The sequence below is a fragment of the Pseudomassariella vexata genome (genome assembly GCF_002105095.1).
Source record: "Pseudomassariella vexata strain CBS 129021 chromosome Unknown BCR38scaffold_13, whole genome shotgun sequence".
In the NCBI taxonomy this organism is placed as follows: Eukaryota; Fungi; Ascomycota; class Sordariomycetes; order Amphisphaeriales; family Pseudomassariaceae; genus Pseudomassariella; species Pseudomassariella vexata.
Window position 1 is genome coordinate 549,827 of NW_024467968.1, and position 27,799 is coordinate 577,625.

The window sequence follows — 27,799 nt, forward strand, 5'->3', positions numbered from 1 at the left end:
CCATCTGAGGCTGCCACTTTCTAACTAGTGGCAAGATACCCCGGTGGGGTTGATCTACAGTCTAGTCTTTGGACCTCTTTGCTCAACATCAGTCAGTTGTTTTCGTTGGCTTCCTGGCCTGAAGCTGGGAGTTAAGGAAGATTGCGCGACCGAGTTGAGGTCAATGCTGGTACCTGAGCAGGCAAGATGCCGTGGGTGATCACTGCTGATTGATTACCCTTAGTTATTAATGAAACACAAATATAAGAGCTCACAGCCAGCCCATTCTCTTCTTACGCTTGACAAATGAGTAATTTCAAAGTATTTCTGAATTCTAGAGATTATTTTTCAGTTGTATTCTGTTCGAAACCGATATCTAGTTTGTTGTAAGTCTATCCTTTTGCTATAGTGAGCATTGGGGCCGCGGCGCGACGGGGATCAGAGTGGTCAACTTATGGAACGACCTCAGGTATTAGTCGACTTAAGTTGCGGCCTGGTTACCCTGGAGCTGGCTTTGCAAGTGTCCCTCGGCTGACCAGTATTTGCACTTTGATAGTCTGCAAAGTGCAGTAGTGCATACTTACAAGCACAGGGAGAGCTTTCAGCAGTGCTTGACGTTGCGGAAGAACGATCTCGGTCGAGCAATATGAGTTGTGCATCTTCTGATTATATATCGGCTTTTGTGCAAGTTAAGAAAGTTCAGAGTCGATTGTGACACAATTAAGTATACAGCCCGGCCTTTAACAAGAACTTTGCACTTTCCCACATCCACGTACCAGCGATGCAAATCAGGATACACTTACAATATATGACCATCTACCTCCAGCACTCAAAGGCTGTTTTACAAGGCTGTTTTACACTCGCTCGCTGGCCCAAATTGCACCACGGCACCCTGCCCGTATAACTCCCGTAAGAAGCCAATATGGTCGGGCTTGCTTCGCATCGTGTTCAACTGCATGATCCAGGTGCTCTAGTTCCTCGTCTCGTATGCGTCTCAGGGTATTCGTTAAGTCGCGTAAATCGTCGCCCACTTCATAGCCTTCAGCTTCCCATCGCTCAAACATCTCCAGCAATGTTCGGATCTGCTCATTGTAATGGTCACCGATCTCTGTTTCCACCGCCTCCGTGCATGCCATGGCCGCCTCCCGCCCCAGGACAGCCGTTCCCCAACCAAGAGCTGTTGCCGCCGCGGACCAAACCGGGTATAGGGCTGTTGGGCGTACGCGGTGTTTTGCTATGAGCGCGTTGAAGGTCCGTAGGTGTCCGGCTTCTTGATCGTACATATGCGACAACAACGGCCGCAGATGCGGATGTGCATTTACAAGTGGTGGCGTCTGGGCCGTGTAGATGAGGGTGGCTGCCAGCTCACCGGCTTGGTTTACTCGAAGCTGATGCTCGCGTCAGTAGCTGACAGGCGCAATGGCATCAGAGCTCAAGGCCTACTGCAGAAGAAAGGAAGTCGCGCTGCTCCTGTGTTAGGGGCTTGCGCTTGGGTTTCTGGGGTGCAGATGCATCTGCGACAGAAGCCGCGTTGGCATTGTTCCTGGATGTAGTTGATAGAAAACGCCTACTCGGTGTGACCAAGGCTGGTACAAGAAAATCATGCAATGGCGATTGGTGACTCTTGCGCATTGCGCGCGGCATACTGCGTGATAATGACGGAGACATATTTTTTAGAGACTGTTTGGTGGCAGTTGCAAATCGTATGACAACGTTGATTTTTGGGATTCTACTTCGAAAGCTGGGCTGATCAATGATGCATTTTAACTGTAAGTGACAGGGGTGATGCGCCGATAGTGGGGTGGTCGGTGAATTCCAGCTCCGCTCCGAGAGCCCCAGCAGCTATCGCGGGCCAATGAGGACGTCGACTAAGACCAAGAATTCCAATGAGGCTGTGAAGTGTTTACTGCCATTTCCAGTTCAACTCCTTTACGAGCGAACCTGTCCGTCTTGGCCTCCTCTCTTGTAATTCTTTAAGCAGCCTCCGTCGAGGGCAGCGACTTTATTTAAATCATCATCTATCCTGCTAGATCCCGTTCCGCAACATCAACCAATTCACTTACTACTGCAATATCGCAACCATTGCTCCTTACAGTAGTACTCCGATCACCAGCGCCAGCGAGCTTGCGGTAGGCGTTACAAGAACTTGAAGATTAGAAAAGATACTCCTGGGTCACAATGGCTGATGTTGACGATGAACTTTTGGCCCTTGTGGGCGGCGACGAATCTGAGGATGAGGGTTCCGAGCAGGAGATGAACATCAGTCGATCAGGGTCCGCCTCAGCTGAGCCTGACTCCAAAACACCGAAAAAGGATTCGCCGCCGGCAAAACGTTCCAAGAAAAAGGGAGACTATTCTGACGAAGAGGAGGAAGGTGAAGCGTGAGTGAGGCTCTTTCCAGCTTATGCCCCTTTAAGTTCCTGAGCTGCCCACATCTATCCTCGCCTCCAGTGGCTCCTCGGGACCAACCAAGCTCTTGGTGCCTAGACGCGTCAGTCCAGACATGCCAGTTTGGTCAGCCGGGCAACAAATCATCACTTCCTTTCACCCGCAATTTCTGCACAATGCTGATCAACGACTTTTCCACCAGGTCATCTGCGGCTTCGCCTGCCTCACAAGACTCTGCACCAATGGACGAAAGTGATTCCGACGCACCTTCCCCCCCTGGCACCAGCGGCGCCATGTTCGACGAGGACAACAAGTATCCCGTAGAGGGGCTATTCGCAAGCGAGCAAGAGAAGGAAGACATTATGGCAATGCGCGAGGTTGAGCGTGAGTCCATTCTTGCTGAACGTGTCCAAGAGATAGAGCGCCAGCGCCAAAACCGCCTGTTACGCCAACTTGTCAGCTCGCGCGACGGCGCAGACAAGAAGGAGAAGAAGCGCAAAGCAAACGACGCCGAACTCGAAGATGGGCAGCGCAAAACATCACGCCAAAGAACAAAGGTTGGCGGATCTAAGGTTGGCGAAAGAAGTGCTGGTATCGATGCTCTCCAACGCGCTCGAGCTGAAAAGAACGACCGTCAGCGACGCCTGGCCGAGGATCGTGAACGCAACAAGGACAGAAATGCCGCAACGTCTCGCGACAGCCCTGGTCGCGCTGGTGACGCCGACAGTGAAGTGGACTGGAGCGAATCGAGAGCCCGGCACTCCAAATCTCGCACCCCTGAAATTCGAGAAATACCATTCGCAGATTTGCGCGACGTAGAACGAATACGCCTCAGCCGAAGTCGTTTTGCTCAGATCTGCTTCTACCCTGGCTTTGAGTCGGCTATCACTGGGTGTTACGTTCGTATATCCATCGGTCCAGATCCGCGAGCTAACGACGGAGTGAATGTCTATCGTATTGGAGTGATTAAGAGTAGGCCGACCACCACCGTTTGTTTTGCGGCTGAACTCTTCCGCTAACGGTTCACCTAGGATTCGCTACCGGCAAACCCTATGCTATGGAGAAGGCAAATGGTCAGACCTTCGTGACCGATCAGTATGTTGTTGCTGCGCATGGAAAGTCAGAGCGAGAGTGGCCCTTCATTGCTTGCTCTGATTCACCTTTCACAGAGGTATGCTTGTCATCACTGCGGAGATATGCTAGGAAAGTCACTGACACATCACTATCAGGCTGAGTTCAACCGCTTGAAGGCAACACTCCAAGCCGACGGTCTAAATCTCCCGAAGAGGCCTGCCCTGGTTGCCAAGATTGATGATATCAACAATCTCAGAAACCGTTCCTGGACCGACGCTGAGCTGGACGAGAAGCTTCAGCGAGAGCGCACTTTGAAACAGAAGTATGCGCCCACGGAACGCAATCGTCTGCTCAGTTCAATCGAGGAAGCGAAGCGCCGTGGCGACCATACAAAGGCTTCGGAGCTTCAAGACCAACTGGACACCCTAGAGACCCCCAGACTCGCTTTTAAGACAAGCCTGACACCGGCTAAGAAAGTGGCAGGAACCGCACTCTCCCAGCAAGACCGCCTGGCGCAGCTGAACATAGAGAATCGCCGCCGCAACGCTGAGGCCGTCCGCAAGGCGCAGTTAAAGGAGAAGGCAAAGGCTCGCGATTCTGAAGCTCAAGGCCGCATTGCACGTGGCGAAGATGTTGATGCGGCTTCACAACGGGCACGCACGCAGCCCAAGTTGGTACATAATCCGAGTTCCACGCCTGAGGGTAAATCCACACCCGCCAATGATAGTGGCGCGTCGACACCGGCTTATGGCACACCAAAGCTGGGGGCAACGACTAGTAAGATCATACTCCCTCACATCGCCAAGCTACAGGAAAAGAGTCACGCAACGGGCGTTGATAAGAAGGGCATTCCACAAATCCATCGCCCGCTTATGGACGATGATATTATCGGAGCGTTGGATCTGGATATCGACGTAGAGATCGACTGAGGAAGATCGACTAGATGGACGACTGCCAGGGTCATGCTGAGAGGTCTCAAGACTGGCGGTTGAATCTGCCTGGTCACTGGTACTCGCAATTTGCCTAGAGTCTTCAATTCGAGGTATGGCAAGCGTAGCGCATAAGAGTTGTGCTTGAGACCAAACGTACCATAGCCAGATTTGCCTCATAGTTGAGGAATGACGTATAGAGCGACTGAATGCCGTCGCAGGCCACTTTGGCGTCTTTATGTAGGAAAGCACGAGCCATAAATTACCGTTTTATACTGACAATTGTACTTCCCTTGAGCTTTTATTGCCATTGAGAACGATCTTGACCTATCATAGCAACGCAAGTACCTGACTAGACATAGGAGGGTGAGGTGATAACTGGGGCGGCGCATGGTGCCCTAGGGCTGTGGATCCAGCACCGGCAAGACAGCCAGAGTAATCCCCGAAGTGGTCAGCCGTGAAGCGGAGTTCTTCGTTTAACACATGACTGGCACGGCATTGTCGGCTGATTGATGCCGAACGAGAATTCGGCTATCTGATAGTGTTCACAAAACCTGCGTGGCTTATAGTTTTGGCCTACTTGGGTGAGTTTGCTGCATGTTGATTAACGGAAGTACATGACTTGAAGCATCATGTTACTTATTAGGTGAACGGGCCGCGCAAGTCATCAGATCTCTGTACGAACCGGCCGTCGAGTCGATCATGGTCGGGTAGCCCAACTAACGTGGATGATCCTGGCATGGCAACCGATCCCGATTCCGCCTAACTGCTTCATTAACCCCCCCGCCCCCCCCCCCCCCCCCGGAAGCGCCCCTGTGTAATGCCCGGAGATTATGCAGACCGTTGTTGGTATTGTCGAAGCCGCTCTTCACCTTCGGTTCATGAAATATACTAGCTGGCTAGGTCAAGCTAAAACGGCCGTCACCATGTGATCTGTAGGACGTCCTGGGGCCGACATGGCCAGCTTTGTGGTGTGGTCAAGCCGCGAAATTTCAGAACGGATATTCGAACGGCCTCAACTGAGCGACCTAAATGTCAAACCCGAGCGACGTTTTATTCTACCCCTGATGTACCATGTCTCCGCTACGGATATGCCGCTACGCCACGTCCCAAATCTCCGATCATCGAGACCAAATGAGAAATCTATGTCCTTCCGTGGTGCCCAAGCCCCAACAACGGCCGACGGCCGCCTTCAACTGGGCCTTCATGGCGGCCATATCCGGCGCCCCTCAAGCCTCGACCCGCGGCCCCGTCCAAACCCTTTGGATTACCATCCTCTCCACCTGGTTCACACCCAAATGCTACATAATCTCCTACAAAGAATGGTCCCTCGCCGAGGCCCCAGGTGGCTAGGAGGCCGTGCGGCCGCACTTCGCGAGGTATAAAGGATAAACTGTCCGTGAGGAGGAGAATGCTTTGCGCGATTGGGATCGGGGCCAACGTCGAGGTGCGTGTCTGGGATGGAAGTAGTGCGGTCAGGCCGCTTGAGGCGAGGCATTCCTAAATAATGCAATCCGTGCCTGCCTGCCTCGTACCTTTTATGCCTGACGCCACAGCTTCCCACTGTATGTATGAAGCGCCTCTATTTGGGTCATGGCTGTTAGTTGGGGTTTATCTGTATCTATGTTCGTCTTGGCTCAATCTCTTCTACGCGACTCTCTGCAGAATTTGTGCCCAACTCTCATCGACGGATATGAACGACAGTTGCCTTAAAAAGAGTCCTGCATGCATCTTTGGTACTCATGTGAATACTGCATGCATATTGCAATGGCATAAAAACAGGACGACTGGGAGATTACGTAGCACATGCTGGAGTATTCCTAGCCACTTCAGTTCAGTCACTTTCCTATTGAAATTGGCGACGCTGGAACGAAAGTTACCACCAAGATTGGTTGCTAATAAGGCCATTGCGCCTCAGACGATGCATTTGTGGACATTGTAGTTCAGCTGAACGAAGTTGTCGAATCAGGAACCCGGGCACATCCAGATTGGGTAGTAACAGGGGTGCTACTCCCACAGCACACGTAACCGCAGGGGACATGCGTCTTCTCAATGCAATGCTTCGTGAAATCCTCATACAGGCATCATCTCGTGAAGACAGGATTTATTCACGTTAGTATGTTACTGTAAGTAAGTCTGTTTTGAAGCACCAAGACATAGTGTGCATGGAATTGGAAACAAAAACATATGTAACACATAGCACAATCGTTGAGAGCTGATAGTGGAAGAGATGATAATTGTGTTCTTCATGGTTGGAAATAATGACAAATTGTATGGGAGAACATAAAGTGCAAAATTCCTGTCCCCGCAATTTTGATGCGTAACATCGATAAAACAACCATGTTCGCTCCTAATGAGCAAGTCGCGTAAGCTACAGCATGTGAGTTGCACGTATTCAGCTGCTAATAAACAACTGGCTGTTCTAGTAAGATCAAGCTGATCTAAATGGCATACATACAGTCTGAGTGTTCTATCAATCAGGTTCACAGCGCAGAATTACGAGCTCGGAAGCACGAGAGTCACCATTACCGTATGGGAAAAACTGACGAAGACGTGTATCCCTGACTGGCACCTGCCTTAACCTAAGTAAAGGCGTAGTAATCACTGAAAACTCATCAATCAAGCCGAAAAAAGCAATGACTTGCTATCGGAAACTATCTCCTAATAGGACCCTCTCTACTTATCTATTATTCTAGTAAGTGTAAGATTCCTTGACAGTTCTCCCTTTATATTCACCCAGATCATCTCGAGGCGAACACAGTGAGTTCTCCGATAGCAGACCTGCTGGGAAGCTACGTTGAGCATGCTCCCGCCATGAGGAGAAGAAAGGTAAGGGGTTGCAGAGAAAAGCCAACCCGAAGCGTGACTAGAAGCACTGTGACTTGCCTAGGTCATCTTGGGACAAGAGCTCACATGCATTTGTAAACTGCGCATCCATCATCCTAGACTTTGCACTAAGTTGCGTTGGGCCGGCTTTCAATCGTGAACATATCATCAAACTGATCCTCATTAGTTCTATGCTCTAGCGCCATATCTTATGTTCGTCGCAAGTCGTTCTCATCATTGAACCAACCGGGCGGTTTCTTAGACCACATAATTCTCCTCTGGCAACCAACCATTCGTAAGACCGACTTCCGGTAATATGTCAGACCTCGCCTACGGCATCTTCCACGTGTGCGCCCATACCCCCATCCTCTAGCCGATCCAAAGCCCTCTTGACTTCCTTCTCCCAGTTACTAGACCCAACGATGACCCACTCCAGGGCCCCGACAAGATACAGCGCCACGCACTGCCCTATCCACAGACCAGCCAGTCCCCATCCATGAAAGGCAAGATAGATGCCCGCTGGTAAGGCACCGCCGTAGTAGCTGATTAGATTCACGAGGGCGCCAACCCATTGCCGGCCCATACCACGCAAAGCTCCACCACAGCTACCATTCAACCCATCCGCGATCTGGAACAGCGCCACGTACGGCATCACCTCCGATACCAGCTCGACCACCCTCTCATCATCGTTAAATATTCTGCCGAATACATCTTTAGTTGACATGAGCACCGTGAGGATAAGTGCCCCAAGAATCGCGGACAGAATCGCAGCGCAATGAGCCGCACGTTCAGCATCGCGCGCCCTCTTCGCCCCGAGAAGATTCCCCAGTCGAGCCGAGGCGGCAACCCCAAGACCAAAGGGAATCGTGTTGATGATCTGATCCGCAGTCATGATGACGGATTGCGCCGCGAGGGAGATAGTGCCTAGTCGACCGGCGGCAAGGGCCACGATCTCGAAGGCCCACCACTCTGTGCCGACGTGGATGAACCCCAGCAGGGCAAGCCGGGCAAAAGGCCAAATGTGGGCGCAAGCCCGGCGAAGATCCAGACCACCCCAACACGCCTTCCCTTGCACGAAGGTAGCGTACGCGGCGAGAAGCAGGAATGAGCACCAGTAGGCGATGCCAGTTGCGAGTGGTGCACCATATAGCCCCATGCCGGCTTTGTGGATGAGAAGGTAGTTGAGCAGCGCGCTCAGGGGGGAGGTTATGAGAAGTACGTATGTCCCAGGTCGGTGTATCTCTTGCGCCTGAAGATATTTCTTCATCGTCTCGAACCATACGTACCCCAATCCACCCGGAATGAGAATACGAAGAAACTTGGCGCTTTCAACACATATGAACTCCTCCTGCCCCATCGCCCGGAAGATGGGTTCTGAGAACCACCATAGGACCGCGATGATGGCGTAAAATGCCGACAAGATGATGATGCCTCTTTGAAGCAGAATCCCGAGATCGTGCTTGTTCTGTGACCCGGTGAAGCTGCTCGAGGCCAATGTGTCCAGCGCTGTTGTGCCACCGAGGGCAACGAGCCACGCCGTGGCCATGGCGAACATGTAGGAAAAGGCGGCCGTCGCTAGTGCCTCGGGCGATAACCGACCAACGATCAGGACTGATACTGTCTGCAGGCTGTTCTGGAGGGTATATGCCAAAATGACGGGTATTGAAGCTCGTGTGAGAAGCCATATTTCAGATAGCCATTGTCTATACCACGGTTCTTCTGTATCTGTCATGACCGAGGGCGGCTTTCGTAGCAAGGAAGTCGACTCATCTGGTGAAGCTTGGGGAGGTAACTTCGATGTCAGGGTTGAAAAAGACGAAGTGTCCGTCATGATGCCTCGGTTATCGTCTGAAGGGATTGCCAAGCGTTTAAATACTGGATGCTTGTGAGATGAGGCTCAACGTATCAGACCATAAAGTGCAAAGCCGCTAACCCGAGCCATTGGAAAGAAGCAAATTCCAAGAAATTCAAAGGAAGCAAAATGCTTAGAAGAGACGACAGAAGAAGCCGCACCATCGGCTCCGGGCCCCGAATAACGGCAAGGTCCCATTGCCGGGTAGATCGTGACATCGCGTGGCAACGGGTCCAGATAAGGACAGGCCATTTCCTAGACAGCATGAAAACACATCGCTATCGCTGTGTACAAGAGCAACAGCGCGCCATCCGAGGCATCTGAACGGCCCGTCCAGATCAATGTGGCGTGCATCTGCACAGGGCGACGTCGATTCGTCCATTGCCTGTACAAAGTCTGTTAGTGAGACTAGCGGAAACGCCAGCAGGGGGGGGCAGCCAAGACGTGCCGAATCTCTTCTTCCTGCCCTTGACAGAAGTGACAACAAGCGAATGGGGATTCGCGGATGAGGACTGCCAAGCATACGCCGAAAGTCGGGGTGCTCAATTAGATGGACATCCGTATCTATATGCACCGTTATCTCGAGCCAATTGAATTCGGCAATGCGAGGTATTCTTACCCATTTGGATGAGGCGAGAAGAATAGCGGGAAACAACATGGTATGTCCTTGCTCGTGGATTTCTGACATGAGGATATCGTCACACCCGAAGTCAACAAGTTCATATTGTTAGCCCAGAGGCAAATGCCGCCAGCGATTTTGGCTGTTCAGGGGTAACGCTGCTCAGCAATCAGCCCCGCGTTTTCTCGAAGGAGTGACGTCATCGAACAAAAGCAATGGAGCTGGACAAGATGTGTCATAGTCAAAGACGTAAAGAACCGCAGTCGACTGGTCTGAGACAAATTCGAGGGCGTTTTTCCTGCTTCCTCGGTTGACGGTCTATTTCTTCAGTGGTTCCGTCGATTCCTTCGCTTCTTTGAAGTGAGACAGACACTCGAGACGAGAACTGCCGCTTCCCGCTGAAGATTTGTCAACAATAGCTTATCGATTTCATACAAACTTGTTGCTCGGTATTAGGTATACTCATCCCGATCTTCTTGATACCTAGCTGGGTTTTGGCACCCTGTGCGGATCAAAGTACACCGTTTCGAGCAGGTGGCCGCCTAGAGTATCTCGATGTCACTGGTGTACCCGACCATCGACCTGTCAGAATGCAAACACGGAAGTCGTCATGCTCCTGTTTGGCATGATTGCCAGGCTCTCAGCTGGATCGAGAATAGACGCCTGCAGGCCCAAGTTCCTACACCGCACCTGTTCATACCAGAATCTGTCATAACAGTCATAGTAGACGCGGCATTTGCTCACAAGCTGTCTTCTTCCGATAAGCATACATAGTTGTTTTCAAGCCAACATGAATTCAACGATGACATACTAATAACGATGACAATAATAGTGTGTTTACTTAGGTAGACATATTGAACTCTCTTGTTCAGCTCTACTTTGGATAACGGCTTGCACGCGATAGCCATACGACGCGAGGGAATCTAAAGTCAATGTGTCTCGAGTGTCTCTCATCACTAAGACCAACCACGTAGCCTGTACAGACCGAGTGGAATATCATGTCACACACCGGTCGAAGTGGGGTTGGGCAGTTTCGTAGATGTGAGGGTGGCGGGAGCGGCGGGAGATGGGGTGACGGTTGAAAAGGCTCTCATCAACAATGTATTGGCGTCGGCTGAGGGGTTGGGTGGTGGATTTCCTGCATGGTGTGCACATCGTAACGAATATTATCAATATGCTTGCGGGGACGAAAATGGTTGGTGAAGTCTGGAGTGAGATTATGGGCATGGGTTTCGAATTCGCGGGCATCACGAGTCGGCATGTCATGGTGAATGTCGGGGCAAGTGAGAGTTCAGGTGTGACAGAGATCTTGGACCGCCCTTTCAAAAGTACCTCGTTATTCTCCCCCGAGGTCTAATTAAACATCACTTCTGACGAAAATTACGACAGTCTCGGGTTAGCCGTCGGGGCTGTTCTCACGCAGTGGAAAATAGCTCAGTTGTCTCAGGGCTCGGCAGCCATGTGGGATGCCCACTTGCGAGTCGGCGGCGCAGCAGGCACAGATCTCCCAGTCGACGACTGCCCCTGGAGCTAAACAGCCGTGAAAACCAACTGCATCGCCGCGACGACCTTATTCTACATCACTTCCCCCGCCAACGCCTACCTCGAGAATGTCTGGATCTGAACACCCGATCATGACCTGGTCAGTCTCCTTTAGCGTTCCTGGCTTCCTCGAACGCCAGTCACTTACTCTTACTACAGGACATCCAACTCAAAGCCGAATATCTGTTTACAAGGCTCGAGCTTGCCTCGTATAATCTCAACGGCCTGTACTAGTACCGCTTCTACCACACCAAGAACATATTCCGATCAACGCACCAAACTGAGACGCCGTACTACTAACCAGAACCCAAAGCGCCGCAACCTGCACAGGGGCATATGCTCTGTCTAATGACCCAACCTTCTCTTACTGCAGCACCAACTCCGCCACATGCGCCTACGCCTGGGACATGGAAGTTATCAGGTCTCCGGCCTGATGCTCTTCGGCGCCAGCCTTTACAGCTGCTGCTAGTGGTACGATTAGGCTTGTCTGGCTATCTAGGCGTACCTGGGACGCTTTGTGAGGGTCATCGATAGCGATGATATCTTTATTATCGATTTGTACACCAACGGGCTTTACTGCATGATCCAGGGATCTTAACTGTTAGGCCGCCGGTTTACACGACCATGGTTCCGGGCCAGACTGTTACCGTAACATCGCCGGCTATGGAGACACCACGTATCACGGCCTAGCCTGTAGTAGTGGTTGTGCCCATAGCCCAGAGGGTGACGCCCTTACTCGTACCCACTTCCGTTATAGACTTGCCGCCTATCATCCCCACGTTTAGCAACTTTCTAGGCAGGCCACCAGATGTCAAGCCGCCGGATGTTCCAATGCCAATTGCGGTGGGCTTCATTCCCGGCCCCGTTTTCTCGATACTTTCGACCACGGTATTAACCACTGGCCGTCTCAATAAACCGCCGATCATCATCGGAGAGGACAATACACCCCAGGTGGTGCTCCCCCGCCTTAAGATGGTGAAGATAATGAGAGTGCTGAATTCATAGGCCTGTATGCAAGGTGAGTTTCCGTCTCATATACTATCGCATCGCCCTTGCCTTCAAAGTTCTTCCATCTTTCTTCCCCCTTTCCCCATTTTCCAAGCCCCCCCATCATCCCACCAGGTTAGTCACCTCATCTTCGATTACCAGTTTCATCCTCGGAGGCCTCGGTATCTCCCCTCCTAGGCCCAGCCTGGCGGTTCGGGCACAGTAGGCGGGACATGCCAATGAAGTGGGACGATCCAGGACTTCAAAGAGACCTACAACATCGCCGTGGAAAGCGGCCAGACAAGCTTCACTGCCAGTCTGTTTGATCTCTTCGGGTTTGGCAGCAGTATTTACACCATCGACGGTGCCGCTGTCCAGGTCTAATCCATGAGCGTCACATCATCGAGCATGGCGTTTGAGCTTGCAAACTTGCCGGAGGTGTTTAGTAATCAGGTTGGGGTTGACTTTGATGTGCCGACCGCCATGATTCTATATGGGTGTAGAACTTCTCTCGCAACAGTTCTTATGATGCAGCACTTGACTTTGTTTTTCTCATAGTATCGAAGTTACTGGCAACGTACAGTCCGGTGTATCTTGCATAGACATGCACATGGAGAGTCGGGTATGTTCCACAATCTGCTCCTACGTGCTTTTGCCTTCGCCGAAAACAATGCGTTCTCTGACAACTTGCATGAACAGGCGAGCACATCATGCGGCGACATCGCTATCCAAGACTCGTCGGATTCAGGGAGTCCTGGATCAGGTGATGGCGGTGCTGTTGGCGGTGGCATGAGGATCCAATCATTCCTGCGAAGGCAGACGTGACCATCGACTGCAGCGATGATTCCACCGGCGGAAAGGTGGACAACATGTCGTATTGCCTGTTTCCATATGGAAGGTAGGCAAACCAACATCGCCCACCCCCACACCCACTCTCCTACAGGAGAAAATATAAAATAAAACAAACGCGTGGAAGAGGACGGACCAAACATGTTCTTTCATCAAAATTCAAACAGCCGCACAATGTGCATATCACATAGCGCGATCGTCCAAGCCCGGCTCCTAAGTTAAACCTCCACCATGACCACTCAAGACCACTTAGCGAATTGCATCCGCACCGGCGTGACTGAAAAATTGGTATCCACCTCAACTACTTGCGTATCGTCTACGACTTTAAGGGCTGTGCCATTATCATCTCAGACAAACACTCCAACTTCGGCAGTCCGTGTTCCGGTTTCTCCGTCATTTCGGGGCAGTTGTTTCGCAACATGGCCATCCTGGGTGCCAGCCAGTGCGCCGGCACCGACTGGACGGCCATTGCGGCGGGACGTCTCCAGCCGTTCAGCGTGGCGGTCCAGAGTCTGCGATTGGCTAGTCCGGATCATCCAGGATTTGCGACGTACATTGACGGGAGCCGAGTGTTGAAAATGGGGGATGGAGGTAGGGGAGTAGGGGAGAGACCCACAGGGCGCAGAGGCGGGCTTCAGAGGCTTTCGAACTGTTCTGTCAGCCTGATTAAGTAAACATGATATTGATAAAATGATGAAAACTTACAGGAATCGGCTACTTAACGTACTTGTATCTTGCGTTGGTTGCATAGTGGGAGCTTATCTACACTTGTCTTACGATGTTCATGACATCCCTATTGACGGCGGGCAGTTGTGCCGAGGCAATTCGAAAAACAGCCGAGATGCCCCCCCCATTTGACGTCCAATACGCATCCAACACTTGAACCCTCCACTTCGTTTCCAACCGTGCACTCACTTTTCTCGTGTGATGATTGCGATTTTTGAAACGACGTGAGACATTTCGAGGGTAAAGCTGGGCAGGCGACGTCAGTAAATTGTCTCTTACGCACCATATCTCTCTATCTGTGCGGGGAGGACATCCCTGCATTCATAAACCCCGTTTATTCGTCAGGAAGTTATAGCAGTGGTCGAGGTCTCGTGAAAAGGCGAATCCTGGCGCTCCACGTCCAACTGATGAGACTCTACAAATCAGCCCCTTGCGCAAAATCTCCGAGTCGACATGGATGACTTCGAACAGTTGGTGAATAGAGCTGTGGAGGACGAGGTGATAATGGGAGCAGTGGTAGTGGCGAAGGACCGGTCAGGTTCGTGGCCTGAACATCGCTCTTTCCTGAGCTTGAAAAGCTGATAAGAAGGCCAGGCCAGGTCGACTACCTCCAAACATTTGGTAATAGGTGTTTGAAACCCGAGGTGAAGCCAATGGAGAAACACACTGTGCTCTTGTTAGCATCCATGACGAAACTCATGACAACTATTGCCATCCTCAAGCTCGTAGAGCAAGGATTAATAAAGCTGGATGACGATGTCACAGGATTGCTCCCCGCACTCGCCAAGCAAGAAATACTCGCCGGGTTCAAGGACGATGACAGTCCTATCACCAAAAAGAGGGCGCGGCCCATTACCTTACGCCAGTTGCTGACGCACAGTTTTGGGGGCGCGTATGATTTCCACCCGGAAATCACAAAATGGAAACAAAACCAAGGGATTCCTCTGGGAAGAGGCAAGACTGTTGCAGACTTGTTCGGGACGCCACTCCTCCATGAGCCGGGAGAGGGGTGGACCTACAGTGGCGGTTTGGACTGGGCAGGTCAAATAATCGAGAAGCTCAGCGGGTCGAATTTGGAAGATTATATGAAGAAGCACATTTGGGACCCGCTTGGACTAAAAGACATGACTTTCTGGCCTGATGTGAATCCAGAGGTCGCCCAACGATTGGCGTCCATGAGCATCCGGGATAAGGCGACGGGAAAGGCCGTCCAGTCACGAAAGCCGATTCGGCTTGCGCCTGGTGTCCAGGACGCCTGCGGCGGCCAGGGAGCATTTGGTCCTGTGACTGATTATATCGAGATCCTACACTCACTTCTAAAGGATGATGAGAGGTTGCTGAAACGAGAAACGACAGCAATGATGTTCCAGCCACAGCTTTCACCAGCGTCTAGAACTGCGCTACTAGCCCATATGAAGCATCCAGACTGGATAGTGGGCCATTTCCCTGATACTGGGGAGTATGACTGGGGTCTTGGAGGAATCTTGATTGACGGAGACAAGCACCCATACCGAAAGCGGGGGACAATGATCTGGAGTGGGAATGCGAACCTCTTCTGGGTGAGTGAAGGCTGTTGATTCCATTAAATCTCATGATACTGATGAACCGAGTAGTTCATCGATCGAGCCTCTGGGTTGTGTGGCGTGTTTGGGTGTCAGCTTTTACCGCCCGCGGATGTGGAGATCGAACAACTAATTAAGGCGTTTGAGGAGGAGGTGCACCGCAGGGCGAGCTCAAAGGCTCGCTTGTGAATCTATAAAGATGAATACGCGAAAGTGGAGAGATGAGTAGACAATTGTAAACGTGGACTGCTTGAAAGTTTTGGTCAAGAAGCTACAACCGTAGGAAGGAAGGCAGGCCAAATATTACGAGGTTTTGCCCGATCAGGTACAAAACCAAAGGTCTTAGCCAAATTTCAGCAGGTACTTATTATATAAAGCGTTTCGATATTTAATATATGTTCTGAGGGATTCGGCCCTCTGTTGATAACTCTGTGGATTTCATGTTGATTGCTGTGTCTGATCTACGCGTTGTTCTGCGTTGGTTGCTGGAAGTACGCTCTTATTTCAATATACGTTCGGTATATTTCGTATAGTCAAGATCGCGCTTAGTCTATATAAGCTCTATCACGTTAACCAGCGAACCTCAAACGAAGCAACACCGATATTAAGCTTAACCTCCGCATTCGGAAAGCTGATAGTGCGAGGGAAAATTAATAGTTACGGAGGATACAAATTCGTAGTAGAGGGTTATACTTGTATGCGGGACTAGGTAGTTTAGCCCGCTATAACTCGGGTCTTCGGACCTACTATCTTCGTAACCCGTAGGCTTCCATCGGTTAGTATAATAAACGAAATTCAAAATATATAAATCAATCGGTTTCTAGCACCAACTTTATGTTAGTGAGCTTAAGCGAGTCCGAAGGAGGGCCGTTCCAAACCAATGAGGCGCGAATCTCATCTTATGCTTTGATCACAGCTGAGCTTCCCGTATGTCAATACTGCTTGGCCTAGAGTATGAGACGTCACCAACCCCTCTGCATCTTTATTTCGGCAATTCTATCTACTTCTATCGTCACTCAGCTCTATCCAACCACAATCTTCCTAGCATTTTCCAGCACTCCTTCAGGTCCCGACACAGACACGAGGGTCGTCGTCTTATCATTTTTACGCTCAGTCGTCAGATGCACTCTACATCCCAGTTTCTTGATCTCTTTGCTCCCCTCATTCTTCAGCTTCTCGGCTTCTTTCACCGTTACGACCACCTGCAATGTCCGCCACCTCCCCAGAGCAATAGACAGAGTTGGTTTTTCCCATCCATAGTGGTCAACCAGAAACCTTTCAATCATAGGCTCGAGGTCAAGACGCAGTTTCAATAACTGAGCCATGTCCTTATTCATATTGCCTTGGTACCACCCGCATGACCCTAGAAAGTGGATTTTGGATATTATTTTGTCTTTTTTGTTGGCGATGGCCGCTAATTTGAGCTGCTCCAGGAGTTTTTGGTGATTCTCAACGAAACACACGATGTGATGGAACCGACTAAAGTCGCTGGCCACAAGACCCCGAGATTTGTGCTGGCGCATTCTGTCGAGGATGATCTGCTTCTCATCGGGATCTTTCGCTTGGAAGTGCTGCTCGTCTCCGCCTATGGCTGCGATGGCTTCGTCACTAACTGTGACGCCGGGTTTACATTTCTTTTCGGACGCATCAACTTGGTTGAATGGCGTCGGGATGGCTATGCCTGCCGAGTCGACATGCTCGAAGAGCCATCGCTTTTGGGTGTTCATGGTCCAATTGCGGATGATTTCAAGGTAGGCCTGCGCCATTATCGACCGAGCTGTTTCGGGTGTCAGCTTAGGGTTCGTGCTTTAACCACAGGTATGGTCACTTACCTCCATTCGAGAAGTCGACAAATAGTATGCAAGTACGTTCTGTTTTCTTGTCGGGGGTCTGCTTGGTACCTATAGTGTTTTGCTTCGACCCGGTATTGGATAGGTTTTCAGTCGCATCGTTTGCTTTCGAATCTGGCGTCTTTAGACCATTATTCTTTGTCTCATTCTTTAGAGGCAATTGAGAGAGCTCGCCCTTGGTTCCGTTCTTCAACTTGGCGGAGTCTTTACCCGTACCGCCTTTCCCTGCTTCAAGCGCATCTTTCTTCGTGTCTTTGGCCTTCTCTTTCACGTTTGGCTTCTGGTTCCCTTTTCCATCTGTCGTCTTACTATTCGGCATTTCGGTTTGCTTCTGGTAACGCCATGATGCCGTACGACCACGTTCTTTCCTGATATTTTTGAGCAGTTCATCCACCTTTGCAGCGGCATCTTTCTGTCTCAGACCGATGCCAACCAGCTGCTTGACCAAAGCATCCCTGCTCTCAGCATCAGGATGGAGAGCTGCTTCAAGCACATCCTTTTTGTTATCCTCGGCCCACTTCGTAATCCTTGATGCCTCAAGCACAATCTTATCATGCGCCTCCTTTGCATTCTTTAGCTCCTTCTCAAGCTTCTTGATTGCATCATCTTTCTTCTTCATTTCCCTCGCGGCCTTGTTTGCCGTATCCTCTTCTTTTTTCTTTTTGTCAGCCGCCATCATTTTCTGGATCTGCTCCAGAACGGCTTTTTGATCTTTTGCGCTCTTTTCGGACTTTGCTTTGGTATCTCGTAGAAGTCTAGCCTGCTTGTCTAAGGTCGTTGTAAGGATAAACGTTGTCACTACATTTGCAATCTGACTTTGCAAGTAATTGAAGTTGGTTACAACGTCCTGAAGTTTGGGCAACCGCTGGGTAACCCAGAAGAGGTAGCTCAATGCTTCCCACCACGGGATTTGTTTACGCTCTCCCAATATCTCCTTCACAACGGAAGTGCCTGCCACAATGTCTTTCAGGCATCCTTGGATCAAGTCTTTTCTACTGAAGTTAGTTGACAGTAGTATGGAGACTAGTTTGGGTCTCCGTACATTTTAGCGTTGGCGGTAGAGAACGATGAGTTTGGATCGGCCATCATTCTCTTGATCTCCCCAATCTGGGTTTGTACTCGTTTGGTAGCCTTCTTGACATCTTTTACCACATCGGGCGCATGGCGTATTTCCCCGCACAATTCGATGGTGGCGACAAGGACAGTCCACACGGTTTCAATACTGACTGACATGGTGCCGGTTGCGTGCGGCACCGAATCTAATGAACCGAAAACAAGAACTATCTGATACGCATACTCGATTACTTTCCTGGGGGCGGGCCTTTATTGACATCGTCGGCTGCCTAGGCCTCACCGAGACACATGACGGCTGAGTGGAGATCAAGTGATGACTAAAATCGCCTTTTTGGGGCGGGATGATGCTAGAGACCGCAGTACATGCAGGAACTACTGCACTAACCGTGCTAACCGGCCTTAGAGGTGTCGGATAATATTAGATTATAGCCACTCTGCAAGCTACATACACAGCCACATCGGAGGAATAATTACCCATACATAAGGTTACACCAGCAGTTAATCGGCTGTGACAAGGATACAGACATATACATTAGTTAATCACTTCAGCCCTTATTAGTTAGATATACGTGTCCTATAATCGTTAAGAGCCTTATTCACTAAATATATCGATTAATAATAGCTACTAGCTGGTTACACGACCTCTAATCACGATAACTTTATCAAAGTCCTCTATTTTTGTTACGAACCGTTGGCCCTGAACCAACATTACAGGCCCGTCGGCAGGCCAGGTGGATACAGACGCTAGGATCACGGGACCCCGCATCGAAGGAAGGAAAAGGACCGATAGGTCACGTGACCTACAGGGGTGGATATGTTGGACAACCAACATATACAAGTGGGGATCAGTGAAGGAGAGATGGGTATATAAGGGACAGGACTCTCAGGCATTTCATAGATAGACAGTCTCTACTTCAGTGATCAATCTAAGCATCAATCTAACCCATTGGTGAGGCAAACTGCCTTGACGACTCTTGTTAGGCAACCTTGGTGGGCTTTGCCAAGACCACCAAGGTTACCACGTGACTTAGCCCTTCGGGACTAAGTCCAACCTTCGTGCTCCATAGGACTAGATAGAATGTCATGCTTTTACAACCTCACAAATCTTTGACCACCTTTGCGTGTAACAACTCTATTCCCAGTTACCCTACTTGAATACTTCAGTTCCCCAGAGCCCTATACTCCATACGTCAGACCCCGATATTATTGCTAAAGGACTCTGCAGCAGGACTTACTTACTAGCACAAACCCTTACAGACTCTTTAGTGGTTTACGCAGCTAGACTATTAGAGGTTTCGTTACAATTTTCTACGACTCGTCCAAGGACTAGGCGAAATCTTCAAGTCTAAGGCCTACGCGAAAGACCTCTAGAGATACGTCGCCCCTGCTAGTTAAGAGGAGCCACTAGGAAAGCACGAACGGCCCCGAATAAGCGATTTCCCGAAGAGAAAACAATCCGATCGACAGACGCGTATTTCCTTATTAATATCGTGTTACGAACCGTTGGTTCTAGCCGCCTAACTAACGTAATAAGCGCGATAATAAGCCTGTACCAAACCCTACTACGAAAAGGAAGAATTATATTCCAGGATTAGGGAATGGAGGTCGCGTGATAAGGATTACTAGTGTGACGGCCGGTGTCACGATGCAACGAAACCCACTAGCTGTGGACCCGTAGGAGCACTGGCCATCTGAAGGCGGGATTGAAGATCCTCAGATGTGAGCCAGCCTGTTTTAGTTTCTCTTTCTTTCCTTGTCGAGAATCGATAAGTCAATACAGTGCATTAGAGTGTTTTGACTCTTCAATTGTGCTCACCGTGACAACTAGAAGCGACGTGATCTAAGTAAACTAGCAGATATTAGTAGAGAAGAGAATGTATATTGTAGCGGGGTAAGGCCGGACGCTGTCACGACCTGGGTTGCATCGCATTGGTAGAGACCTCGATTAGGTGCTATCGACGAAGATTCTACTCTAAGGAGCGAAGGAAAGAAGATGACAACTTAGGTTTGAGGGAGCGCGACTAAGTCATCCACGCTTGGCGGGGCTCCTACAAGGGTTATGATTGGCTTCCCATCTGACACTGCCATGGCAGGTGTTCCAGCTGTAAGTCACCTGGTTGTAGTGAGTCTGCGAGGGTTGACCTTCACAAGGTTTAGAAATGTATAAATAGGCCATCGTGACCCCTCGAACTAGAGAGGGGGCAGCGATTAACTTGTCGTAATAGACCCCCTACACTAGACAGCTTGGGACATTCAGGTAACCAGTATCCGACTTCTCTCTAGTACCCTCGTCCTTTACTCTGTACTTGAATACCCGTGACAATAAGATAAGGGTTATAAATAAGCACTACTAGGCCAGAATAACTGACCTGGCGGTCTTTTCCTAATACAAGAATGCGCACCCTATATGCATTCGCATCATTCCTATAAGCTACAAACATTTACTGTCTTCATAGGCCATAGGCTTGCATAGGACAGTGTAATAAATGAAATCCAAGAAAAAGCTAATGCGCAGCCACATCGGAGGAACAATTACCTATTTATACATAAGGTCACAGCAACAGTTAATCGGCTGTGGCAGAAGAGAACTAATTCTTTAACCACTTGAACTCCCATTAGCCAGATACACTTATAATACAACAATTTGCCTGATTAGAAGGATATAAATTCATAGCTAGGTTAAGAAACGTAGTGGCAGGGTAGTCGCGTAAAGAGGACCGAACCGCGTGCACGCCTGTAAGGTAACGGCAAGCCTAAACCATTACGCCACATAGACCAAAAGATCTAGCAGTTCTGACACTTAGCTCACAATTTGCTGGACACACTTCACATTAACAATTAAACTGTGAGGCAATTGTTGCATTGGGAATGTTATCAACAGATCAATAATTATCCATTATTTTACCATCTCGAAAGCACATTCAGCACCCGGGTGGGCAGTACTCAAGACTATCACAATGTCGAAGCTACCTCGGGATATGCATTCCGCCGGGTCGAATCGACCCAAAGTTGCCGATTCGGGGGCCATAGCTTAACAACTAAAATCCAACGACAACGAAAGCAAAAGCAGCAACCATGGATCCCAGCATAGGGCTGATAGCTGGTGCACCAGCTGTCACGACGGGCGGCTCCGCATTCGTTGTGGTAGGGAGGGCTTTAGTCCCGGTCACAGCTCCAGATCCTGCAGCAACAACTCCGGAGCCGTATGAACCTGACCCGAACCCGGCGGTGGCCGAAACGGTAGGGGTCGGGTAGGGGGCGCTGTTGAAGGTCGTCGGGTGGCTAGCACCTTCACTATGAATAGTGGAGATACCCTCGTCCTGATCTTGTCCACCAGCGCTGCCAGTAACAGCTACAGTTGCTGATGTGGAAGCGTTGCTGATGATCAGAGTTTCAGTAGGCTTGACCGGCTTACTGGCACCTACTCCATCAGCCTTGTCGTCAGTATCATTGTCCGAGCCATCATCTGCGCCATCGTTATAGTCTCCGTCATCAACCTCGTCGTTGGTATCGTCAGCACCGTTGTCCGAACCATCATCTGCGCCACCATTATAATCTCCGTCATCAACCTCGTCGTTGGTACCATCAGTACCGTTGTCCGAGCCATCATCTGCGCCATCGTTATAGTCTCCGTCATCAACCTTATCGTTGGTACCGTCAGTACCGTTGTCCGAGCCATCATCTGTGCCATCGTTATAATCTCCGTTATCAACCTCGTCGTTAATACCATCAGTACCGTTGTCCGAGCCATCATCTGCGCCGTCGTTATATTCTCCGTCATCGCCCTTGATGTCACCAGTATCCTCGTCGCCTCCCTCGGAGCTGCCATTGGAGTCTACATTCGATCCTCCTCCAATGTTCACGCACTTCCCCTTACCGAAGGCATCAAAGCCAAGGTTAAAGCTGCCCCGAATGTCGGCAACAGCCGCGAGGAAACCACTGAAATCAGCATCAGCGCTGATAGGTCCAACCTCAACCTTGGCATTCGCCGAAACTCCCAAAAGTGCATCAATGATCAATCCAGCTGAGCCCTGCACCTTTAGCACCGCATCGGTGATGGGTCCGCAAACACCAATCTGGGCTATGATCTCCTTCTTAGCGATGAGGTCTCCAATGAGGGATCCACATGCGCCCTCGAATGGCGCGATGAACCCCTGCAGTGCAACGAGGTCTACGGCGGTAAGATCGCCGGCTCCCTGGATGCTGCCAGCGGCGTTCTTGAGCGCCAAGTCAAGAGAACCGAACGCATCGACGGAAACTCCGACCTCAGCACTGTCTTTGAGGCCCAGGATGGCGCCATGGCAGGCCGAGATCTGGGCGTTGCAGGAGTCGATGGCATCGGTGATTATGCCGACTCCGGCTGAGACGCCGAGGCCACCTTTGCCGAATGTGCGCTTGTCGTGAGTAGAAGCATTGGCTGTGGCCCCGAAGGCTAGGGAAAGAATGGCAAGGAATTTCATTATGAATTGTTCAATGAGTACTTTGAATGAGTGACTAATACAAGCGAATGTGTGTCTTCTGAAACAGAGAAATAAGTGAGTGGCCGAATTTGACTGTCCTCTCAAATTACTAGGAAGGAGTGACTTGGTTGACATCGATATCTTGGTTGGTCGAACGCCGGCCGGCCATCTTATACAAACTTCTTCGAGTATCAACATAGATATTATCAAACTGATCGGAACACGCTTCTCGTGTCACGAGATGGGTGGGTCCGTTCGAGATTCGTCGCTTTGACGTCAAGCTTTCATAGTCTGATTGCAGGTGTTTCGTTACGCCCAACGGCCAGTTGGACCAGACTAGCGTGGAGTCTGAAGTGCTCAAGCCCAACGGTCAATAACTTGAGGCGGCATCAAGCTTATGGGGCTCATACGGCACTTCTTCTTTTCCGGCGAGTTTCTAGAATATGAATAGAAGATCGTAATTCCTCCTTACCTTACTGGCGTGCTGAGTGGCAATCCCTGGTACGACCCCTTAGCTTCTGGTTCAGCGAACACAGCAGTCGACAGGGCTGCCATTCGGTGGAAGGCCTGTTGTACCCACGTCAGAATTTCGTAAATACGCAGCGTTGGGTTCCTGCACCAATACTTACAAGCCTTGTGACAGTGCCAGTCATTCGAGTTCTTTGACTCCTTCGTGTGCTGACATCGTGACCTCAACACGAGAATTTTTCCCACATCACCAAAGCATCTGACGGAAGCTATTTTCGGGAACCCGTCTTGCCATGTTAATTCTGGAGGTATTGAATAATCCCGATCACCGATCTAGTTCTCTGAAGCCACCTGAGATTGGGGGCGTCAATAAGCTTTACCCGCGATTACTTTTCAGGGTGCGATCCCACCACAACTCGGCCAAGGAACCTGGCTCATTGTAATTAGCTCGATTCCCGCTGTTTCAAGGGGAAAAAATCGGTAATGACCTGTTTAGTTTGCAGACATAGACCGTTGATCTTTATTCTCATGGCTCTTCCCAACACGCAGATAATTTCGAGTGCGCGTGGCGGGCTGGTCTAGTTGGAATATTGGGCGCGGTTCACTGCATGTTGTTGTTTTATTTCCTTTCAGACGTACGGTCTTGATGTTCTTAATGCTCAAGTGAATCTCAATCATGGACTATTGTCTTGACCTCTGGTGCGTTATAATTACTCCATGCATCTTCAAGGTTATTTCACCCGTTTACAGGGAGTTCAAGTATCAGGAGATTATGTCAGCTCCTTGTGCCAAGCTCTGTCAAAACATACGCAAATGGATACCAGCCGAGAGGAGTGACGATTGGGCGCCTTTTTTATCTTGCTATACTTTCGTTGACGGAATTAAATACCAACCTTGAACTCAATGCTCCAGATTTTTCAATTATTCATCAAGGCTCTTAGACTGATCTTATTACATTACTGACATTCAACAGGTGCCAATAGCTTACAGTGCAATGTGCAAATCAGCGAGGAGTAAGATGCCAGCTTTGATGATACATAATCTTACTCAACTGAACTTCTCAAATCTCAGGCTTCATCAAAGGGGCGAAAGTCCAGACATTGCTGAAAACTTTTCCCTTCAATGGAAACCATCTACCGTATAAACACATCAACTTCCGCTTCCGCCAAAATTAATTTCAATCATGAACACCCGAACACGCACAATGGACCGAAATATCTTCACCCACCCCTTCCCTTCAGCCGTAACGTAAGACCTCTCCATCCGCAATCAAACGACCATCAAGCCCCCTCTGGGATCTAAATGGACTTCTGGCCCGCATTGGCACGGAACCCACACCGAATTCCTCCAAGTTATATCCGGATCTGCGGGAATCACCCTCTCGGGAAATCTTCTAGGTGCAGTCGCACCATCAGACGGCATAGTCACCGTACCCCGCGGCTCGATTCACGAATGGCGGCGTAGCCAGACCCAGGGAGTCGAGGAGGATATCTTAATACGAGAATGGACGGATCCAAAGGATGGGCGGAAGGAACCATTCCTTAGGAATTTGAATAGGCTGGTTTTGGATGCGATTCAAGATGGTGGGGCTTGGGAGAGAATGAAGACAGAGTCCAGGGCATAAGGTAAGGTGACAGGTGATGAATAATTAAACGATCCCATCAACAACTATACACAGCAAAATGGGATGAAGGACACCAGGGGTTTCATCATCCACATTTGCCATTGCACCAAGCGTGTTATCTACTTGTTTCTTAGTCGCCTCTCGATAGTCAAAGGTGGTGGGATGGGCAAGTGGATATTAAAGCTCTTTAACGTCAGGCTTAACGCTATAACACCAGCAGATGATATGTTCCATACTATGCCCTCTATCATGTAATGGAACGTTCTATTCCAGGTTACTAAATGCTATATATCGTAAGCATGCATACGATTAAAATCCGCCGAAGTACCGAATAATCAGACCTCGACAAGTAAACGGCTGGTTCCTAGCACGTATTTATACTCCGTCGTTTAAAGTCATATAAAGTGATCTCCTATACTATGTTAGGATTAGGTAGCAAATAAATTTCTAGTAGCTTATTACTAGAACTTATAAACTCCTGATTAGGCTTTAACCTAAAATCTACAAGTTATATATCGCGACGGCTTAAGTAGCTATCTATAAGATATAGCCACATAGACCAAAAAGATCTAGCAGTTCGAGCTTCATGCTCGAACTCGGACGTATCCACGCTTATGCTCCACAATCCTTACATGGCAGTAGGAGTGAGCCAGCTGTGTTAAGACCCTCAAGGACATATATACGCGCATCGTGCTAGAACAAATCTAATGACACACCTTGATGCAGCTAGCAGCCACCGTACGTATACGCCTTGTAAGCGCGACAAAGGGGCAACTCTGGTTTAGTCTTCTTCCTCTCTCAAACTCGGAGGGTAACGCGGAAAAACATCGGTCGACCTTTCAGAGCGGGGTCTATCCACACAAACTCTTATCGCACCGGCATCGGCAATTGGGCTCAGAGGTTCTTCGACATGTCCACAATCCCGGAAGCCCATTTGGCTAGGAGTCTCATACTCCATTCGCATTGCGACTCTACGCAGCGAATCGAAAACTCAAGACAAAGACCAGAATCGAACCCAGAGCACCTGTGAAGTGCTCGAACAATGTGAGATATGGCCGCCCGTAACCAACTACCCCACATAGACCAAAAGATCCATCAGTTCGAGCACTTCATGCTCAGGTTCGAGCTTATCCACGCTTATATGCTCCACAATCCCTGACACTATCCAAGCTTTGAAAACATAAATTACGAGGACTAGATAATAGGACTAGTTTGCTAATAACTTACTGGCTATAGTAACTCTCTCTCTAAGGCCTATCCTCTACCTTCTAGCTGCCTGGTTCTTAGGAGCGAGGTTAGAGATCAATGAACTATTCTGGGCACCCTACCTGAGACCACCAGTGACCGCCCGGTGATAACCAGTGGGGACGCCTGTTACTCCCCTTCACTCTGTACTATCGCCTTGCGGCTTAACTGTTCCTGACATGTTACGCCCTAATATACGAATAATCTTCGCCGACAACGTAACCTGCGGTGTAAGTAGTAGATTTAGATATCTGGAATACCTCTATTATCTAAACGTCTTACGATCTAGCTATAGAGATTGGACGTCCAATATCTCAAAAAAAAAAAAAAGAAAAAAAACATAGGACCGTGAAGAATGTCAGCTGTAGATCTTCCCAGCCTCACGAAGCCCAATGCCTAGCAATACCCCCTAATACCCTTATATCCTCACACTGGAGACCTTCTACTTCAGAAGCTGGAGAAAGGGCCGACCTAGGATAAAGTGGCACCAATCACAAGGCGCCTCCGCGACCAACGGCGACGACCAAGCAAATGATGTCATTGGCTACCAGTGTCCCCGGCTCGGTGATAGATAGAAATAGGAAGCCTTGGGAGTGCATGAACACGCCGAGGACCACAATGATTGCAAACTGTAGAAACGTTGTTGACATTGCAAAACCAGACCCGCTTGGTTCCAACGTTAGATAATCGCCATTGTGGCTTATGGCGAAGAATAGGCCACAAAGGTCAGTACACCTGGCCAGTATTGTGACAACTGAAAGACAAACCTGTATCTATCCTGGCTTCTGGACTCGTTGCTTGCGTCGTTGCTTTCTATCGACGAACCACATTCGTGAAGCCACCAGTGTGCTGTCGACTTGTCCTCCCGACTGAGGCATCTCTCGAGCACTTCAAGCCCCTGTCCATATTCTTGACGAATTTTTTCAACATCGGCTTCCAGAGAAAGGAGACTCCGCGCGTCCAGTGGTCGATCTCCATCGCCATGGACGGGCCGAGACCACTACCGATCCACGCTCGACGTAGTTGCCTGCGCTCTTCCTCCGTCCATTGGTGTTGGCTCAAAATCCCGCAGCAGAACGACAAGTGAAGTTTCGAGGCCCACTCCATCAGGACTGGCGGGTGACGAAAACCGTCGTCAGAAATAGAATATTCCACTGAGATCTTTCTGCTCGGCGGAAAGCAACAATGATCTGGACCAAATGCAGCCCAGTTCTTCGCTAGCGGCGCCGGGCCCTCATAGTACCCTCCGAAATGAACACGCTCGCCGTTTTCGGAGAATCCACTGAAAGGGAGGAGTTCCATCGTTGATTTTCCACGCGCCCAGCAGCCGAGGAGGGAGAGGCTAGTTTCGATCATCGGCAGACCTTCACTCTGGAAGGCGTACTCTGTCGCCGCTTTGAAGGCGCGGGAGACTTGGCGGCAGTTCTTCCATGCTTCTGGAAAGTCGGTGCTGTTCACGAGACTGCCGATGACAGTGGCCCAGATTTCCAAGGGTACAAATGGGGTTGCATTCCTTTCCGAGCAATGGTCGATGTCTGCAGTTTGGCTAACCATGGTGTAGTAGCATTCGTCTCAACTGGAAAGAAACAGAAGAAATTTCAAACAGGTTGATGATCGAGAGGACAAGTCTGCGAGTAGGTCGGGCTTCAAGAATAGCCATTGGGGTACAAACCGCATGTTCTTTGTCTTTCGCCACCAAGGTACCAACCCAACATCACCGTAGGCCGGAAGTTACGAGTGCCGCC

General features: G+C 49.9%; 8 protein-coding genes across 8 annotated transcripts; 4 read left to right on the plus strand and 4 right to left on the minus strand.

The window, feature by feature from the left end:
* Positions 1-833: 833 nt before the first annotated feature.
* BCR38DRAFT_488620 (ubiquinone biosynthesis protein CAT5) lies at positions 834-1,611 on the minus strand (the record flags this gene model as incomplete). Its single annotated transcript, XM_040864299.1, has 2 exons — positions 834-1,367; positions 1,423-1,611. 2 exons carry the CDS (start codon positions 1,609-1,611, stop codon positions 834-836), a joined length of 723 nt encoding a protein of 240 aa, XP_040712171.1.
* Positions 1,612-2,207: 596 nt separating this feature from the next.
* Positions 2,208-4,422, plus strand: BCR38DRAFT_59954 (uncharacterized protein). The gene is made up of 4 exons (XM_040865512.1): positions 2,208-2,364; positions 2,570-3,339; positions 3,399-3,538; positions 3,597-4,422. The coding sequence occupies exons 2-4, from the start codon at positions 2,610-2,612 to the stop codon at positions 4,368-4,370; spliced, it is 1,644 nt and encodes a 547-aa protein (XP_040712172.1). The 5' UTR covers positions 2,208-2,364; positions 2,570-2,609; the 3' UTR covers positions 4,371-4,422.
* A 3,093-nt stretch (positions 4,423-7,515) lies between these two features.
* Positions 7,516-9,027, minus strand: BCR38DRAFT_460282 (MATE efflux family protein; the record flags this gene model as incomplete). The annotated part of the gene is made up of 1 exon (XM_040862395.1): positions 7,516-9,027. The coding sequence occupies one exon, from the start codon at positions 9,025-9,027 to the stop codon at positions 7,516-7,518; it is 1,512 nt and encodes a 503-aa protein (XP_040712173.1).
* A 2,009-nt stretch (positions 9,028-11,036) lies between these two features.
* BCR38DRAFT_311666 (uncharacterized protein) lies at positions 11,037-11,189 on the plus strand (the record flags this gene model as incomplete). The annotated part of the gene is made up of 1 exon (XM_040854659.1): positions 11,037-11,189. A coding segment is annotated over one exon (153 nt), but the record flags the coding sequence as incomplete, so codon positions are not given.
* Positions 11,190-13,931: 2,742 nt separating this feature from the next.
* BCR38DRAFT_375734 (beta-lactamase) lies at positions 13,932-15,738 on the plus strand. Its single transcript, XM_040857338.1, has 3 exons — positions 13,932-14,309; positions 14,366-15,330; positions 15,385-15,738. Exons 1-3 carry the CDS (start codon positions 14,225-14,227, stop codon positions 15,520-15,522), a joined length of 1,188 nt encoding a protein of 395 aa, XP_040712175.1. The 5' UTR covers positions 13,932-14,224; the 3' UTR covers positions 15,523-15,738.
* A 553-nt stretch (positions 15,739-16,291) lies between these two features.
* BCR38DRAFT_60043 (uncharacterized protein) lies at positions 16,292-18,621 on the minus strand. The gene is made up of 3 exons (XM_040865513.1): positions 18,226-18,621; positions 17,166-18,175; positions 16,292-17,110 (listed from the first exon to the last, which is right to left on the minus strand). Exons 1-3 carry the CDS (start codon positions 18,414-18,416, stop codon positions 16,356-16,358), a joined length of 1,956 nt encoding a protein of 651 aa, XP_040712176.1. The 5' UTR covers positions 18,417-18,621; the 3' UTR covers positions 16,292-16,355.
* Positions 18,622-21,934: 3,313 nt separating this feature from the next.
* Positions 21,935-22,732, plus strand: BCR38DRAFT_445020 (uncharacterized protein). The gene has a single exon (XM_040860973.1). It carries the CDS (start codon positions 22,047-22,049, stop codon positions 22,659-22,661), a length of 615 nt encoding a protein of 204 aa, XP_040712177.1. The 5' UTR covers positions 21,935-22,046; the 3' UTR covers positions 22,662-22,732.
* A 3,665-nt stretch (positions 22,733-26,397) lies between these two features.
* BCR38DRAFT_477222 (uncharacterized protein) lies at positions 26,398-27,608 on the minus strand (the record flags this gene model as incomplete). The annotated part of the gene is made up of 2 exons (XM_040863066.1): positions 26,398-26,683; positions 26,880-27,608. 2 exons carry the CDS (start codon positions 27,606-27,608, stop codon positions 26,546-26,548), a joined length of 867 nt encoding a protein of 288 aa, XP_040712178.1. The 3' UTR covers positions 26,398-26,545.
* Positions 27,609-27,799: the final 191 nt, after the last annotated feature.

Excerpts from the sequence above, each read along its gene's own strand:
- BCR38DRAFT_375734 (XM_040857338.1), top strand. The coding sequence starts at position 14,225 with ATGGATGACTTCGAACAGTTGGTGAATAGAGCTGTGGAGGACGAGGTG. Across the intron at positions 14,310-14,365 it reads AGTGGCGAAGGACCGGTCAG|GCCAGGTCGACTACCTCCAA; the intron begins GTTCGTGGCCTG and ends TAAGAAGGCCAG. Across the intron at positions 15,331-15,384 it reads GGAATGCGAACCTCTTCTGG|TTCATCGATCGAGCCTCTGG; the intron begins GTGAGTGAAGGC and ends TGAACCGAGTAG.
- BCR38DRAFT_445020 (XM_040860973.1), top strand. The coding sequence starts at position 22,047 with ATGTCACCAGTATCCTCGTCGCCTCCCTCGGAGCTGCCATTGGAGTCT.
- BCR38DRAFT_60043 (XM_040865513.1), bottom strand. The coding sequence starts at position 18,416 with ATGTCAGTCAGTATTGAAACCGTGTGGACTGTCCTTGTCGCCACCATC. Across the intron at positions 18,176-18,225 it reads TCTACCGCCAACGCTAAAAT|AAAAGACTTGATCCAAGGAT; the intron begins GTACGGAGACCC and ends TAACTTCAGTAG. Across the intron at positions 17,111-17,165 it reads TGTCGACTTCTCGAATGGAG|CTCGGTCGATAATGGCGCAG; the intron begins GTAAGTGACCAT and ends CACCCGAAACAG.
- BCR38DRAFT_59954 (XM_040865512.1), top strand. The coding sequence starts at position 2,610 with ATGGACGAAAGTGATTCCGACGCACCTTCCCCCCCTGGCACCAGCGGC. Across the intron at positions 3,340-3,398 it reads TCGTATTGGAGTGATTAAGA|GATTCGCTACCGGCAAACCC; the intron begins GTAGGCCGACCA and ends CGGTTCACCTAG. Across the intron at positions 3,539-3,596 it reads CTGATTCACCTTTCACAGAG|GCTGAGTTCAACCGCTTGAA; the intron begins GTATGCTTGTCA and ends CATCACTATCAG.